The following is a 16,803-nucleotide window of genomic DNA, read 5'->3' as shown; positions in this document are numbered from 1 at the left end:
GTGTGTATACAGCTTAGTGTTCGGCTAATATGAAGGGTTGTCCTACCGCACTCAGCTCTGGGTCCCTCCCCACTGCTGTCTCCTGGTCCGGATTCCTTTCCTTCTTCCCCCCGATCACTACTGCTGTGCTGGTATAGTATGGTTCTACCATGACGCATTTCGCCGTACTGACATCATCTGATAAATTATAATGGCTCCACAGAAATATAGGAGGTTTGCTAGAATAGCCAGCAGCTGTGTCTTCATTACATATGAAAAATATATTTTTACTAACATCCATATTTTTTCTTACTGGCAGGCTAATCCTGAGTTTGTCCTCACCCACCTAGAGGATTTAAACCTATCTGTGAAGGCAAATCAGGCAGGGGGTCATATGCCTCCATACAATACCCCATCTCCTTTTCTCCCAGGTACTGGCACAGCTTCATCCCCAGAGGTCAGTTTGGTACTAGAGTCTATAGAAATCAAAATAAGTCCTTTGCAGTTGTTTTGTATTGATCAGAATATTGTTGAAAATGTGCTAAATGTCTTGCTTGAGATGTCATTACTGTAAGGTTTGATTCTACCTTTTAAGCATATCAATAATATGCGGCATCAAAGCAGTATAAATCTAAAAAAAAAAAAAACAGTATACTTGTATTCTCACTCCCTTCTCTTCTCAGCCTTTATCTTTGACCGACTTTACTGTTTTTTGTGTGAGCTGAGAGCTTATCTTTCATTTTTAATTAAGGCAGAAATCAGTGTTTCTCAACCTTTCTCCAGTCACGGCACCTTTTACAATTATGGGCAATCTTGAGGCACACTCCAAAATAATGGCAAATACACTTTTGCAAACTGGTAATGACTAGTAATCCAATATTTCTCTTCTCCTTTAGTTTTTCTCCATCACTTAGCTAATGAGACCCCAAAGCTGATGGAGAGAGGCAAGGGAGGGTCAAATAAGGATGATATGCAAGCAACTGACATCCTCTTTATCGACTGATGTTGTTGTAACAATGAAAACCTAGGCTTTGTGTAACTAAAAGTCAGGTTTTATCCACCCAGCCACCATCTTGTATACAATTTTTGGGGCAATTTCTAAACATTTTGACAAGGCACCCCTGAAGAAACCTCAAGGCACCATATTTGAAAAAGGCTGGTCTAGATTATACACCAGAACTGTTGAAACTCAAGGTATTCTGATGGGTAAACTTAACATAAAGCAAAAAAAGTCAATGATTGACCCGTTCTCTCTCAATCCTCCTGATCTGCCATTGGCTCTGATATGTGAATGGTGAATTCAGTAACAAATAGCAAGCCAAGTAGGTGTAGGTGGCAGACTAGGCACTTGGCTTTCCAGCGTTTGCATATCTTGGATTTTAGTACAGCAAAGGCAATGTGAGTTTAAGCCCCCAGCTCCAGCATCCCTTGAAATGTGTCTATACGCAAAGAGGTTAGGTGGGATTCACGATGATAGGACCACCATTGGCTGCCACAATGGTCACATGATCAGAAACCCACCCTGCTAGCTTCTGATCATGACTAGAAGACAAAGAGAAACCCCCTAACTGGACTTTTTAGGCCATGTGTATAAGTGATGTAGTATAGCAATAATTAAATGTTTGGTGCTACAATGATATAAAATCACAGTATAAATTGTATTGAAAATTACATATAAAAACAGAAAGATGACTGGAGGGGATGTTGTTGATAAGCTTTAAATCCATCTTAATTCACTTTATAGCAATTTTTTTTTCCAATACCCTCCTCGAGGAGTGGGGTGGACTCTATCTAGGATAAGGAATTGGATTCTGGGTAATTTTCTACCATGTGTGGTGGCCACATATCGGCCCATGGTAAATTTGGATTGCAGAACCTCATACTGAGTATGTGGCGATAAGCAAGTTTCCAGGATTCCTGGATAGTTTTGCCTACATAGAAGCAACCACACTCACAGGTTAGTAGATGGATGTTTTGCAGTTTGCATTGTGACATCCATCAGGACATTTTAAAACTATAAGTTACATTGCACATCTTGTTCATATTGTAATTCATCAATTAATGCATCAGCCACCTTTCTGGTTTTATATTTATTCATTTATATGTGCTACTAAAATACATCCCTGAAGAAGGAATGAATATATTTCTGAAACGCTTCAGGTGGTCATGTTGTATTCAGTCTCGATACATGTATCGTGATATCCATCAGGACATTGTAGAACTTTAGGTTACATTGTACATCTTGTGCACATTATAGATGTATCAATTAATCCATCAGCCGTCTTTCTGTTTTTATATATAATTTTCAATAAAATGTATACTGCGATTTTATATAATTGTAGTACCAAACATGTAATTATTGCTATCCTACTTCACTTATACACATGGCCTAAAAAGTCCCGTTAGGGGGTTTCTCTTTGTCTTTCAGTCTATTTTTTTGATGTTAGCCTATTTTTTCACCTGATCTGATCCCTTCCCTTTCCCCTAAAACTGATCATGACTAGAAACCAAGAGCTGTCTATGACAGCTCGGTCACTGGGAGGCAATAGTGAGTGTGCTCTCAGTACAGAAACCTTGGCTATCCTTGACACCCTCAACACATATGCATAGTATGTTAGCCCTTGTACACACGGTCGGAGAATCTGTCGGAATGACTCTTATCGGACCGTGTCGTCAGATAATCCGACTGTGTCTGGTATGCATCGGACTGATTCCGTCCGAATCTCCGTCCGACCCAATTTTCCAACATGTTGGAAATATTTCCCGACCAACTGGGCCGGACGGACCTAATCCGATCATGTGTAGAGCATTTTCATCGGACCAAGTGCCACGCATGCTCAGATCAAATTCCTACATCAAAGCTATTGGCTACTAGCCTGAATGTAGTCCCATCGTAACGAAATTACGTCATCACGTTCTGAAAGATCGGATTTTTCGCCAACTTGGCCCGGCCGTGTGTATGCAACAGTTTCAGACACAATCCGTCGGACTAAATCCGACGGACAAAATCCGACGGATTTGGTTGGCAAAATCTCCGACCGTGTGTACGTGGGCTTAGAAGTACATGGGATTGCTGCCAGAACAAGTATTTTAAAGGTATAAAATATTGTAAATGTACATGTATTCTGGAGGTGTACTAAATTTATTTGGTATGTATGTAGTTTGTCCTGACATGCACTTTAAGTTACAGCTCTGCTGCACTGTAAAAAAAATGATGGGCATATTGACTGCTACCTATGCTGAGAACAATAAAAAAAAAAATCTAGTAAATAAACCAGCGTATGTACCATGTCTTCCACCTCTTTCTGAGACTTTAAACAATTGTGATACCTCATGTTTGAACGAGATAAGTAAGTAAATGTAGCATGACATTGATGCATTTCATGTTTAAGAGTTCTATGAATGATGCCAGTCATTTCAATCAACAGCAGCTTTCACAAGCGCTGGATGCCCAGCCACTGCCCGCAGGGGGCCCAGGGGAAGCGAGGCAGCTGACAGTGGCATTGGTGAGGAATCTCGCAGAGAAACATCCCAAGGCCTCAGCTCAAAGGTAAGCCACTGACAGAACATATATTTATTGTTCAATGACATTAGATGTTTTCCTTCAGTTTCATGTTACATTGATTCTCCAGATAGTATTGAAATATCTCCAGAGCCCTCTGGCTTGCTAGCAAATATTTTTATTTCCTTGGCAAAATGAAATAGGAATGCCACTTTTCTATACATTTCTACTATGGAATTTTCAAAAAACTCGTATTTCTCACATTCAAACAAAAATGTTATTGATAAGAAAGAAAATGGGGGTAGGGGGAGGGTACAGAAAAAAGGGGTGAGGAGGAAGGGGTATATTTACAAAAACACCCGTAACTGTACAGTAGGTCTACCATATAGTATAATACTATGTTCTGCCCTTTAACTGAAATTATGTAATTGTAATAATAAGTAGTATTAAAGAGCAATACAGAAAATAATTTTGAATTAACATTCAAGACTGTATAACGATGTCCATGCATCCAGTAAGAATAAAAATATGACTCTGGTCTATCTTTTCTGCAGTAGTAATCTGGTGAATCAGCGTTTATATGGTAAAGGTTAAGATCCGTGGTAGGTGAAATGGCATTAAGTTAGCAAGATTTAAGGCATGTTAGTGAGGGGATTACTTACAAGCAGTGTCAGGACAAGTTCATCCAGTGCCCAGGGAAAAGATGCCAAACTGCACCCCCCCCCCCCCATTCCCTTAGGGTTAGGGTTAGAAGTGATGTTGCCATCACTACTACTGTCAGCTTTTTAACAGATGCAACTGGCATAGGGTGCCCCCATCCCTGCAATAAACCATTGCACCCAGGGCAGCTGACCCTCCTGCCCACCCCCTGTCCTGGTCATGGTTACAGGTGTCAAATTGAGATAAGCATTGGGCCCATAGCTTTCAGAATTTAGCAGTGCAGCCCCTGTGCTCATATATGAATTTCTTATAAGGAAGGGTAGTGTAATTGTGGAGCAACAACAATTCCTGAATTAATGGAGTGGCTTGGATCCAGATATGTGTCTTCTGCTTACAAGCTGCACAAAAAGTCTCTGGTTTTGAACTTATCCAACTATACATCTGACTGTAGGCCAAGACTTAAACTTCTGCATTAAATATTTTACAAAACTATTCAGCCTTGTGGTTTGCTCCCCCCCCCCCCCAAAACAAAATGGCAAATCTTTATCATTTCTTGCATGACATTAAAAATAATTGAACACATACACACATGGGTAAAATCTCCAACTGGATTCTTCTATCTCTGATACTGTAGCAGTAAAACGAATCTTCCTGGAGTTCCCAGTCTTGCTTCCAAAGCAAATATTGCTTCTTCCACTGAACCCCAGTAATGTAGGGAGTTGGAGGAAGGAACAAGCACATGGCTGGGGACACAGGCATTTCACACTCTCAGACGTTTGGAATGCTGAAGAAGCTTTCTGAGACTACAGCACTGACACAAAGAGGTAGATGGAGAGACCTAACAGGGTCTTTTTAAGGAACCTGCTTGAAATTTCCCTATTTTACTTTTACTTTGATTTTCTGTAGGAAATAGTTAACCACAAAGGCAGTGAGATGTACCATATGTCCTGTTGACCCAGTGGAAATGTATAACTTGCAAGTTTGTGCAATGAGATCATTATTATGAATTATGTTACATAAAACATACAGGTGTAAGGGCTTACCTTGGTTGGAGTCCATAGTGCAGAGATGAATGCTCACCCTTGCAAATACAAACAGCCCACGGTAACAAGGTAAGAAGCTAAGAAGCAACAGGAGCAGCAAACGTAGAGTAGGAGAAGGACTGATCAAGTTATGGGTTCAATACCACCTTGACCCACTTGGGGCATGACCATGCCTGGCTGTCTGCTTGGCATGGTAGGGGACGTGACAGTTCCCCCCTTAGAAATGCCCTCTGGGCGTGGACAGATGGCTCCTTACAGGCATAGTCCTCAAGGTCCAAACCACCCTCCTCACCAGAGCAGCCAAGTACTTCGTTGCCTGACAGAAGGAATGTTCTGCCATAGGCATCCATGCCATACATACAGTCCTCATCAAGCCCATGGGGAGATAAAGCACCAACAGCAGTGCCAGAATACTTTTTCTTTTTGGTCTTTGTTGTTTTTGAAGTTCTTGTAGGGGGTGCATTCGCCGTTTGCAAAGCTTTTTCAAACATTAACATATCCTGCTTATGGACAATGGTGCCATTCAAGGCATACGTACAGTCAGGTGGTAGAACTTCAAGCGGGGACACAGGCACCAGAACTTCAAGCGGGGACACAGGCACCGGAACTACAAGCGGGGACACAGGCATGAAATTTCAAGTAGGGACACAGGTACCAGAACTTCAGGCTGGATAGCAGGCAGAGATTCAGGGGTGGTAGGAAGGATTCTAATAGTACCCACTTGAAGAACCTTTGATCGAGGTGGGCAGAGAGTGATAAAGTGCCCTCTTTCTCCACAGTAGAAACAAAGACCACAGTCTCTCCTCTGCTCTCTTTCACCTTTAGACAGCTTGGACCAGATGGCCCCGATCTCCATGGGTTCCACATCTTCAGGGGTAGGTGTGTTTATATCCTCAGGAGTGTCAGGGCTTTGTGGGGTTAGAGCTTCATAGCTTGGCACATGCTGGGATGGCTTGGAGTCGTATCTGTACAATGTATTCCTGTCCCTGGATACCCGTAGGCCACATGAACAGAGAGCAGACTTGGGAACACTGGTTTTCTTAGAAACAGGAATGTGAGTGTCCAGAGAAAACATGAATGCTTCCCAGCTATCCAAGACTGGACTCTTTTCCTGTAAAAGCTGATGAGCCCATGTTTTGATTTGCCCAGTGAGTAGGTTGATGGAAGCGCGACCCTTTAGATAGTCAGTGGAATAGGTCCTAGGCTTAAGAGCAAACAACAGCTCACAATCCATCTTAAAGCACAAGAAAGGTGCACGGCTACCGCCAGACCTCTCTGTCATCACCACAAATGGCTCAGGACATGCTGGTTCCGAAGCTGGGTGTACTGTGCCTTTAAATAACGGAACTTCTTGCGGCAGTTCCAAAACGGTCTGGCCCAGGCTGGAGACTTTCAGACCAAGGGAAGTGAGCATCTTGTACATCTCTGCAGACACCATGTTGGTCAGTTCATTATGTAAGAGCTTACCATGTTTGGAGTCCATAGTGCAGAGATGTATGCTCACCCTTTCAAATACACACAGCCCACAGTAACAAGGTAAGAAATTACCTGCGATGTGAATCTGTACACGGGGGCTTGACAGGAATTTGCCAAAGGATAGTCGGGTAAAGCCGTAGTCAGGGATTTCAGAAGTCAGAATAAACGATAAACAGAGCTAGGGTCAGAAGCCGGGGTCAGTCTTGGAACACAGGAACCTTTGGCAAAACAAGAGACAATGAACTGACAAAGCCCTCAGAGTGAGGCAATGTTTTATACCCAGCTGATTGGATAAACTGCCTCAGCTGAACCAGGAGCGACAGGTACAATCAGAGTATCACCCTCAGTACTTCATGCAGAACTAGGCATAGCTGGAAAGCAGACTGAATAGAGAACTGAGGTGTGGATCACAGGTAAAGCAACAGGAGCAGCAAATGGATACCAATACCACCTTGAGCCACTTGGGGTGTGACCACACCTGGCCATCTGCTTGGCATGGTACTGATGGTGACAACAAGCAGTATGAATATTGTATAAAGTAGTCAATTTAATGAACGTCATTGGTTGATCCTGTGTATAGCTGAGGGTCTGCTACCTTGGTGGGATTTCAGAAGGATCCCCTTCACAATTTACATACAACTATGTGACTAGTGCGCAAAGGCAATAATTAGATTTAAACTAAAGTAAATTGTAAAGGTTGTACTCATCCTACCTTGTTGTAGTAGGCACTGACCCAAGAATGCGTAATGGTTGGAGCATCATTCATATTATGGCACTGACTGTACCTGTGGCAGTGAATAAGGACTGAGCTCTCAGTGAATTTTGGTTTGTGTTTGATTGTTATGTCTTTCTATTATCCAGTTTGATTATTGATTATACTTATGTACCAGACCATGTAAGGCAATATATGGGAAGGTTTTATTGCACATTGGGTGTGGCTTTTTCCAGGCTGTGATTTATTCTGCTTAACATGCTTAGGGAGAGGAATCATCAAACACAAATCCTAAGTTTTTTAAATCTTGTCACAAGTCTTGAGTTTTTAAAATCTTTTGTTTTTTGATTTAGCATAAACTGACTTTTAAAGACACTGGGATCCCATTAACCACATGTAGTACCACTAGTACTATGTTTAAACTAGGGTATACTTCTATTTATTGATCGAGAATTGTTAGGAAAAGATTTATTAATTATTATTGGTATTAGTAACAACTGCCCAAGTAAAAGCCCAATTCCACTCCCTTGTTTTTTTTCGGAAATACTTTCATTTTTCCACAAAATTGAGAAACTGCCTTTATATTAGATGCATCTCATAGCTAAATTACAGCACTATGTATCATGAACAACTGCATTTTTAAATAAAAGACTTCCTTTAAAATTGCACTTGAGCCAGCCCATTTCATCAAATGGGTTTTCTGATAGTGTCAACAGTGCATCATGCCTGTGTAAAATGTCTTGAAGTGGCCACTGGTAGTTGACAGGGTGACAACGCAATATCATTTTAATGAAAACTGCATATTAAAAAATATGGAAAATTCTTTTTTAAATTACGTGAACATGTTAAAGCTTGGATGGGATTTTAGTACAGTAATTGGGTTTACATATACACTATAGTACCAAAAGTACTGGGACACCTGCTTTTACATGCACATGAACTTTAAAGCGGTAGTAAACCCGCTAATGTTTTTTTTTTTTTTGCCACCTGCAAAGCAAAAGGAATAATGAGCTAGTATGCACCGCATACTAGCTCATTATGAAATACTTACCTTAGAATGAGGCCCCAACATCTGGCCCGATCCACGCCGAGGGAGCTGACATGCTCCCTCTGCGTTTCTTCCGGGTATCGCGGCTCCGGCACTCCCGCGCATGCGCGTGGGAGATTTCATCCCGGCCGGGTCCGGCCACTGCCGGGCTTTCAGCCGAGAATCCCCTTGTGCACATGCGCCGCTGCCATCAGCGGCGCATACCGAGGGGAATATCTCCTAAACTGTACAGGTTTAGGAGATATTTTTTTTACCCACAGGTAAGCCTTATTATAGGCTTTCCTGTAGGTAAAAGTAAAAAAAAATGAGTATACAACCACTTTAATGGCATCCCAGTCTTAGTCCGTAGGGTTCAATGTTGTGTTGGCCCACCCTTTGCAGCTATAGCAGCTTCAACTCTTCTGGGAAGGCTGTCCAAATGGTTTAGGAGTGTATCTATGGGAATGTTTGACCATTCTTCCAGAAGCGCATTTGGTCAGGCACAGATATGGTTGAGAAGGCCTAGCTTGCAGTTTTTGCTCTAATTCATCCCAAAGGTGTGCTATCAGGTTGAGGACTCTGTTAAGTTCCTCCACCCCAAACACACTCATCCTTGTCTTAAAGATTGCACTTAGAATACAGGTACCCGATCTCCCCGAGCTTCTCAGCCCAACCTGTTACTGTCCTGTGCATGAATGATGGCCAGAGGCCTAAGCATCCCATCCTCTTACACTGGTAACCCCTTCTTCCCAGGAGTACTTACAGCCTTGATCCAAGTGCATACTCTCAGGACCCAAACTGCCAGGTTTGTACCAGTAAACTCAGCTAACGCTCCTTTCCCCAGGCAGGGACTGTAATAGACACTTCTCTAAAAATTCACACAGGGATTTCTGAGTATCAAAAATAAACCTCCTTTACTGGCTTAGGTGTGACAATGAAACATAATAGCCCACATATTAGTGAAGGCATAGTATAAATATTGGCTAACATTAGATAGCATTGCAGCAATCAGGAGTCATGAGGTGTCTTGTGGCTTATAATGAATATTGATCAGTCCTTCTCCTGCTCTCCATATCTAATCCCCTAAAATGGTACACTACACTCCCTGGAGGGAAACATCTTCTCCATCAGATAGCTCCAAGCAGCAGGTCCTCAGGACAGCCCCTCTCCTGAGCACGGGCATCCTCAGCAGATCTCTCCACAAACTTTTCTCAAGTAGAAGACCTAGAGCCCTGGCTACTTTCACCTTTAATAGGACTACCTGTAGTACTCATTAGGAGGAGGAGGAGTAACCCTTAAGGGGACCTCTGCCTAATTCCACCTGCCTATTACCACTCACTGACAGAGGGAAGGGGGAGCTGCGGGATCATGTGACCAGGGAGGAGCAGACTAAAAAAAAAGAAGTATGCACATCTTAATTACATAGGGTAGGCAGTATAGGTAAGAGGAGGGGAGAGGGAACCTTTTTAAGAATAGTTAGTGTTAGGCTTCAATGCTGCTGTAATGTATATGTAACTCTAGGGCCGCGTACACACGCGCGGACTGTTTGCCCAACCTTGTTCGTCAAACAGTTTCGGCAAACAGTCCGCTCAAAATTTGCATGAGCGGACTTGCCCACACACGAGCGGACTGTTTCAGCGAACTGTTTGCCAAACAGTTCGCTCAACTTTTGAAATGAACGGACTCGCCCACGTAAGGAGGAGGCAAATCCGCCCATTTCGAGCGCGTGTACAGGTAGGCGGGGCCCGCGAAGGAGACGTCGCGGGCTCCGCCGCCTGGAATGGGCTTAAAGGGGAACCCCAACGCCGAAAAAAATCGGCGTGGGGGTTCCCCCAAAGTCCACACCAGACCCTTGTCCGAGCACGCTACCCGGCCGGCCAGGAAAGGGGGGCGAGCGAGCGCGCCCCCCCTCCTGAGCCGTACCAGGCCGCGTGCCCTCAACATGGGGGGGTGCCTTGGGGAAGGGGGGGCCGCGCGGCCCCCCCACCCCAAAGCACCTTGTCCCCATGTTGATGAGGACAAGGGCCTCTTCCCGACAACCCTGGCCGTTGGTTGTCGGGGTCTGCGGGCGGGGGGCTTATCGGAATCCGGGAGCCCCCTTTAAGAAGGGGGCCCCCGGATACCGGCCCCCCACCCTATGTGAATGAGTATGGGGTACAATGTACATGGGGTACAGGTACATGGTGACCCCGCCCCCTTACGATGTCATAGTCCCCATGTGACATCAACCCATGTGACCAACCCATGTGACATATACCATGTGACACCGCCCCATTGTCACTATATAAGTGACCGCACAGCGCGGCTCTGGCATTCCGGCCGGAGAGCTCGTCGAGTCAACATCTCCAGGAGAAGAAGCAGAAGAACAAGAAGAAGAACAAGAACGGAAGGCGGCGGCGGCGGCGGCGACGACAGCGGCGACAGAAGACCGGGCCACCGCCTGTAAAAGAGCTACAAGAAGGCGCGGTGGCCCGGCAGAAGAACCGAAGGCGGCGACAGAAGAACGGAAGGCAGCGGCGACAGAAGACCGGGCCACCGCCTGTAAAAGAGCTACAAGAAGGCGCGGTGGCCCGGCAGAAGAACCGAAGAGGGGGACAAGACCCCCGAAGTCGGGAGAAGAGGCCGGCGGCGGGGAGGAAGAAAGCCGGACTCCTCCGCTAGTAAAAGAGCTACACACAGATAGCGGAGGAGTCCGGCGAGAAGACCCCCGAAGACGGAAGACCCCCGGAGCTGTGCAATAAAATATTTTTTCCCTGTGTTGTGTTTTTTTTTGTACTTTATTTCACAGGTGAATGGGTAGGGGTACATTGTACCCCATACTCATTCACATAGGGTGGGGGGCCGGTATCCGGGGGCCCCCTTCTTAAAGGGGGCTCCCGGATTCCGATAAGCCCCCCGCCCGCAGACCCCGACAACCAACGGCCAGGGTTGTCGGGAAGAGGCCCTTGTCCTCATCAACATGGGGACAAGGTGCTTTGGGGTGGGGGGGCCGCGCGGCCCCCCCTTCCCCAAGGCACCCCCCCATGTTGAGGGCACGCGGCCTGGTACGGCTCAGGAGGGGGGGCGCGCTCACTCGCCCCCCTTTCCTGGCCGGCCGGGTAGCGTGCTCGGACAAGGGTCTGGTGTGGACTTTGGGGGAACCCCCACGCCGATTTTTTTCGGCGTTGGGGTTCCCCTTTAAGCCCATTCCAGGCGGCGGAGCCCGCGACGTCTCCTTCGCGGGCCCCGCCTACCTGTACACGCGCTCGAAATGGGCGGACTTTCCGAGCGGGAACAGTCCGCTCATTTCGAAAGTACAGCGGACAGGCCCACACACGGGCGGACTGTTCGCTCAAACACAGTTTCAGCGGACAGTTTTTCGGAATTTCCGAAAGACTTTGTCCGTCCAACTGTCCGCTGAAACTGTCCGCTGAAAGCCCACACACGAGCGGACTGTCCGCCCAAACACTGTTCAGCGGACAAGGTTGGGCGAACAGTCCGCCCGTGTGTACGCGGCCTAGGTCTGCCTGAAAAAAAAGAAGAAAAAAAAAGCAATGTATTTTTTTATATTTCCTATTGAATAACTAAAGTACTTTTTAAAATGGAATTATTTATGATCTTTAAAAATGCAAAGTGTAAACAATACATAAATATATCATATATTATACTGTATCTCTGTATAGTGTTTTCTGTAAACAACCAAAACTATAAAAAATGAGCAATGCCCCCTATATCTGAAAGAGTTAAAAGATAATTGATAATAAAAACAGTGTCAAGATGGCCAAATGTGTTGGCGGGGGAAATCTTTGTCCACACAATAACTTGTAGAGCAATGGTATTTGAGTATTAATTTGGAAGCATTTTCTATATTAGCTTATCATATTAAGTAGCTTACCTATATCAAGAGTGAATAGAGGAGAAGTGTAGCAGCCAACAAAGCCTCCTGACCCAGCTTGTCACCCAGTGACCTGTGAGAAGGAAATAATGAACTGTGAGTAGCTGTCATCCTAACTGCTTCTGACAGTTTGGCTATGGGCACATCTGTGTTACATTCATGAAGAGGTCTTTGTTTTTTTCCCACTAGTGACTCTGCAGACCGCTGTGGGGTTTTCTCGTTGCCCTGCTCCTATATGCGCCCTCCCTTCCTAGTGCGGGGAGCAGCTGCCACTGATGAAGATGACATTTAGTTTAATGATTTATTTGGCATTTATTATTTCATTAAAAATACAGACGTTAATCTATATATATATATATATATATATATATATATATATATATATATATATATATATATATATACTGTATATTACAGTTGGACAGATCTAGGGATTTATTTACTAAAACTGAAGAGTGCAAAATCTGGTGCAACTGTGCATGGTAGCCAATCAGCTTCTAACTTCAGCTTGTTTAATTAAGCTTTGACAATAAAACCTGGAAGCTGATTGGTTTCTATGCAGAGCTGCATTTGCACTCTCTGGTTTTAGTAAATCAACCCCATAGTCTTTATAATGTTTCAGTTAAACATTGGGTTTGTTTCAGAGCCCCTTCATAAGAAACGATAAGACATATTTGACTGTTGTCATAAAGCCTAATTTTAGTGGATGGGAGAAGGTGCGATTGTAGATTTAACCACCATGAGTTGCTGCAGGTAGAATCAAAAATTGTAGTTTACAGTAAGAGTAGGCAGCCATTTTACCCCCTTTCATAGACGTGCACACAGTGTGTGCCGGATGTGCCTGGGCACACCCTAATCACCCCATGCACATTAACATTATCACTCTATGTGCCAGCAGGAAGATAGGAAAGAATTTCCTCTTACCAGCTCTTACACATGTCTCTTTCTCTGTGGGGGCAGAGAGATTAATGTGATGGGGACATAAATATGTAGACACACACACAGGTGTTTTTTTTAGCATTAGTGTGCACACCCAAATGCAATAGGCTGTGCACACCTATGCCCCCCTCTAATAGTACTCTGACTAGATGAAAGCATTGGAACACCTTTACCTGAATGGTGTTAAAGGTACAAGCTCCACTGCTATCATCTTGGTTCTGCTGGCACTACCTAATAATTCACTGACCTAGAACAACTAATGATATATCAGATGTCCTGATATGTCACTGGCTACTTGCCTGTTTGGGTCAGCGACTCCCTAAGTAGTAACACTAGGATTAGGAGGCATTTACCTTCAGAATCTACTTGTCAGTATTGTCTTCTGTCAGATTCTCTGTAATTAATATTAATTGTAATTGTAGTTAATGTAATTCCATGCTAGTAGAGCATCTGTATGAGTTTAAAAGAATGATCATTTATAAGGGAACACCATAACTTTCATTCCATAACCTGAGATGTCATCCACTCAAGCAGGGGCTCTTATTTGCCCATAATATCCGTACCCCTTGGGCATACGGAAACAAATTTATGGGGTTATGGGACTGAGTAATTAAAAAACAGATTAAATCAGGATTCTCTGGATTATTACACTTGAACTCAAAGTAGAGAAATCCACTTGATATTTTAGATGCCATGGGAGTACCATTGTCATCAACTGTATTAATTAAATAATACTTCCATGTTTTGAGTGCAGCAAAGCAACAGCAAAACCTTACTAGTTGTAACTAACATTTTTATTTGTGATGTGCTGGTTTATATCTAGTAAATAAATATTATTGTTTTATCACAGTTACGTGATAGTTTGCAATTTTAGGGCTTTTCAATATGTGCAAAGAGAGAACACACAAACATTTGTAGGTATATGTATATATATATATATATATATATATATATATATATATATATATATATCATTTAATTGAGTAATGACAGATATAGTGACAGAAGTACAAATACAAAAATACCAAAAGAATATATTAAAAAAATAGCTGCAGGTAGAATTTACAGTAGAAGCTCTTCCAAGGTCCCTGCACGTTTTTCAATGGTTTAGCAGACGATCATTGCAAACACATGCTTTCGCAGTTCTGTTAGAGGTCTAAATTTATTCCAGTTTTGGCTGCGGTATATACAGGGTTAGTATGTGAGTAAATAACTAATTGTAATTGTTTGGACCGTGATATCCCCTCTTGAAGAAGAAAATGGGCTTGGTCATCCTGACTAGTTTACCATGGCGTTCCTATAGCCTTAAGCCTGGCACACACTATTCATTTTTTTCCATTCTACCCAGCGGGTTGAAAAAAAACCCCATCATCTCTAGTTGGTGCCGAGTTAGTATAGCGGGGACGGTCCCCCCGCCAGGACACTCTGAACAGAGCTCTCAGCCATTGGCTGAGGGGACTGATCAGGAGCCAGTCGGCTCCTGCTTGTTCCAGCATGCATGTCTGGCAGAAGCCGGCCGAACAGACGGCTTCTGTCAGGGCAGCTGGCATACACATGGGCCGAATGTCAGCCGGCATTTGGCCAGTGTGTACGGGCTTTAGGTCAGTTAAGGTAAAGCCATACTTATGTCCTTATATGGCCCCTAACCAAGTCCTGGTGGAGGTCTTCTTCTTATAAATGAGTGAGCCACAGTCAAGGAAAAATGTATTTCTCCATCAATTATGAAATCTTTGACAATCAGGAGTCCATGGACTGAATCTATTCACCCCTGATATGGTTTATACGTTTTTACTCCTTTGCAGTGACTCGCGCTTCATTAGATCAGGTATAAATCCAACTATGACTAAATGTTCTCCTGATGTATCACTCTGTTGGTTGAGAGGGAGCAGGAATCTCCTTGTAGTTCATTAATCCTTGAAATAAATTATTAGAATGGTCGAGCGCAGTGTATGGAATGTTTTGTTCTTTCTATTTGATAAGTTGTATTATTTAGCAGTTTGTGTTATTTGTATTTGTTAGCCGGGGAATGCTCAAAGGCTATGTTTTGTACCTATACAAATCATCTTCAATAGAAATAAATTTTCCCCCCAAAAAATGATGAAATTTGTAGACTTCGGTTTGTAGCTAGAGTATCCATATGTAAAGTAAATCCAAGCTATTGGCATCTTTTGAGGTCATATTAACACCCAATAACAAAACAATAGCATAACTCCCAACCTCCCAATGCGCTGTGGCAAGAAGTGGGTGTGGTCAAACTGTGGTCAAACCGATCCCCCGCAGTTCTGAGCCTCTTTCAGCCACCTTCGGCTCTTCTCGATGGCTTTCAGCCATCTTCGGCCATTCTCATGGCTTTCGGCCGCCTTCGGCTCTTCTTGGCAGCTTTCAGCCATTCTCGGCAGCTTTCGTCCACCTTCAGCTCTTCTTGGTGGCTTCCGGCCGCCTTCAGGTGTTCTCGGCGGCCGAAAGCTACCGAGAAGAGCTGAAGGCGGCCGGAGGACGCCAGGAACTACCGTGTGCCACCGAGATACACAGGACATCCGGCTCTGTATCTCGGCGGCAGCATTTAAAAAAAAAAAAAGAGGCAAATAAATCAAGGCTGCAAGGTGGACAAGGCAAATAAAACAAGGCTGCAATGGTGGACAAGGCTGCATGACAAGGCTGCAATGGTGGACAAGGCTGCATGACAAAGCTGCAAATGACACTGACAAGGCCGCAATGGTGGACAAGGCTGCATATGACACTGTCAAGGCTACATTGATGGACAATGATAAGGCTTCATTGATAGGCATTTAAATGTAAGTTTTTTTTTCCTTAAACTTCCCTCCTAAACTTGGGGTGCGCGTTATACGCCGATGCGCGTTATACGCCGATAAATACAGTAAATCAAATCTTTGTACAGTCCTGGCAAGTCTGGGAAGCTTGGGAGTTATGTTATAGCCATAGCAGCCCAAAAAGCTGCTATGGGGCTGAAAGGAGGGGCCATTAGGTGAAGTATTAAGGCAATATAGACATAGAAACTCTATGTGCATGTCAAGAAAACACCAATCCATCATTTGCAGGTTGCAGGAGCTTGGGGCACTCTAAAAAAAAATACTGTTGTGTAGCAGATCCAGTAGGGACCCCACTTTTGAGGTTGCTGGGACTTCTTATGTGTTAAGAACCCCCCTATTACATCAGCGACCTAACAAGGAAGTAGTCTACTGTACCTCCATATCAGCTCCTATGCTTAAAGGAGAACTTCCACTGGATCTTCTGGAGCATGAGCTTTCTTTTTGGTTGGGTTAGTGCCACTCTACATATAGTGAACTGGTAAATATTTCCTTTGACTGAGTAAATAGCAGGCTTTGCTATGCTAGACACCCAAAAGAACAGATTTTCAATTACCTCATCTTAATCAGATGCAACAAATAGAATTGTTTTAATAGAAGTCATAGATTTTTTTTTATTCATAGATTTTTTTATGTTAGTCTATTTGGCACATATTATCGCACATGAAGTTTTAATGAGAAGAGCAGGAGTTCATGAATTTTACTGCATCTGAGCAGATGATAAATGGGATGAGCAGACTGACATGATGTTTCCTGGCATGAA

At 43.8% G+C, this 16,803-nt stretch overlaps 1 protein-coding gene across 1 annotated transcript in view; it reads left to right on the top strand.

Moving 5' to 3' along the window:
• Nucleotides 1-16,803, top strand: part of DCDC1 (doublecortin domain containing 1) — a 680,197-nt gene that overhangs the window by 492,216 nt on the left and 171,178 nt on the right. Inside the window, exons 18-19 of the mRNA XM_077460866.1 lie at nucleotides 299-436; nucleotides 3,408-3,529. Of these exons, the coding sequence (XP_077316992.1) occupies nucleotides 299-436; nucleotides 3,408-3,529 (260 nt within the window). The remainder of the gene's footprint in view (nucleotides 1-298; nucleotides 437-3,407; nucleotides 3,530-16,803) is intronic.

Source organism: Lithobates pipiens, unplaced genomic scaffold (genome assembly GCF_037356315.1).
Source record: "Lithobates pipiens isolate NorthernLeopardFrog02 unplaced genomic scaffold, aLitPip1_a1.2 Scaffold_10, whole genome shotgun sequence".
Taxonomy (NCBI): Eukaryota; Metazoa; Chordata; class Amphibia; order Anura; family Ranidae; genus Lithobates; species Lithobates pipiens.
This window is presented reverse-complemented; position numbering and strand designations above follow the sequence as displayed.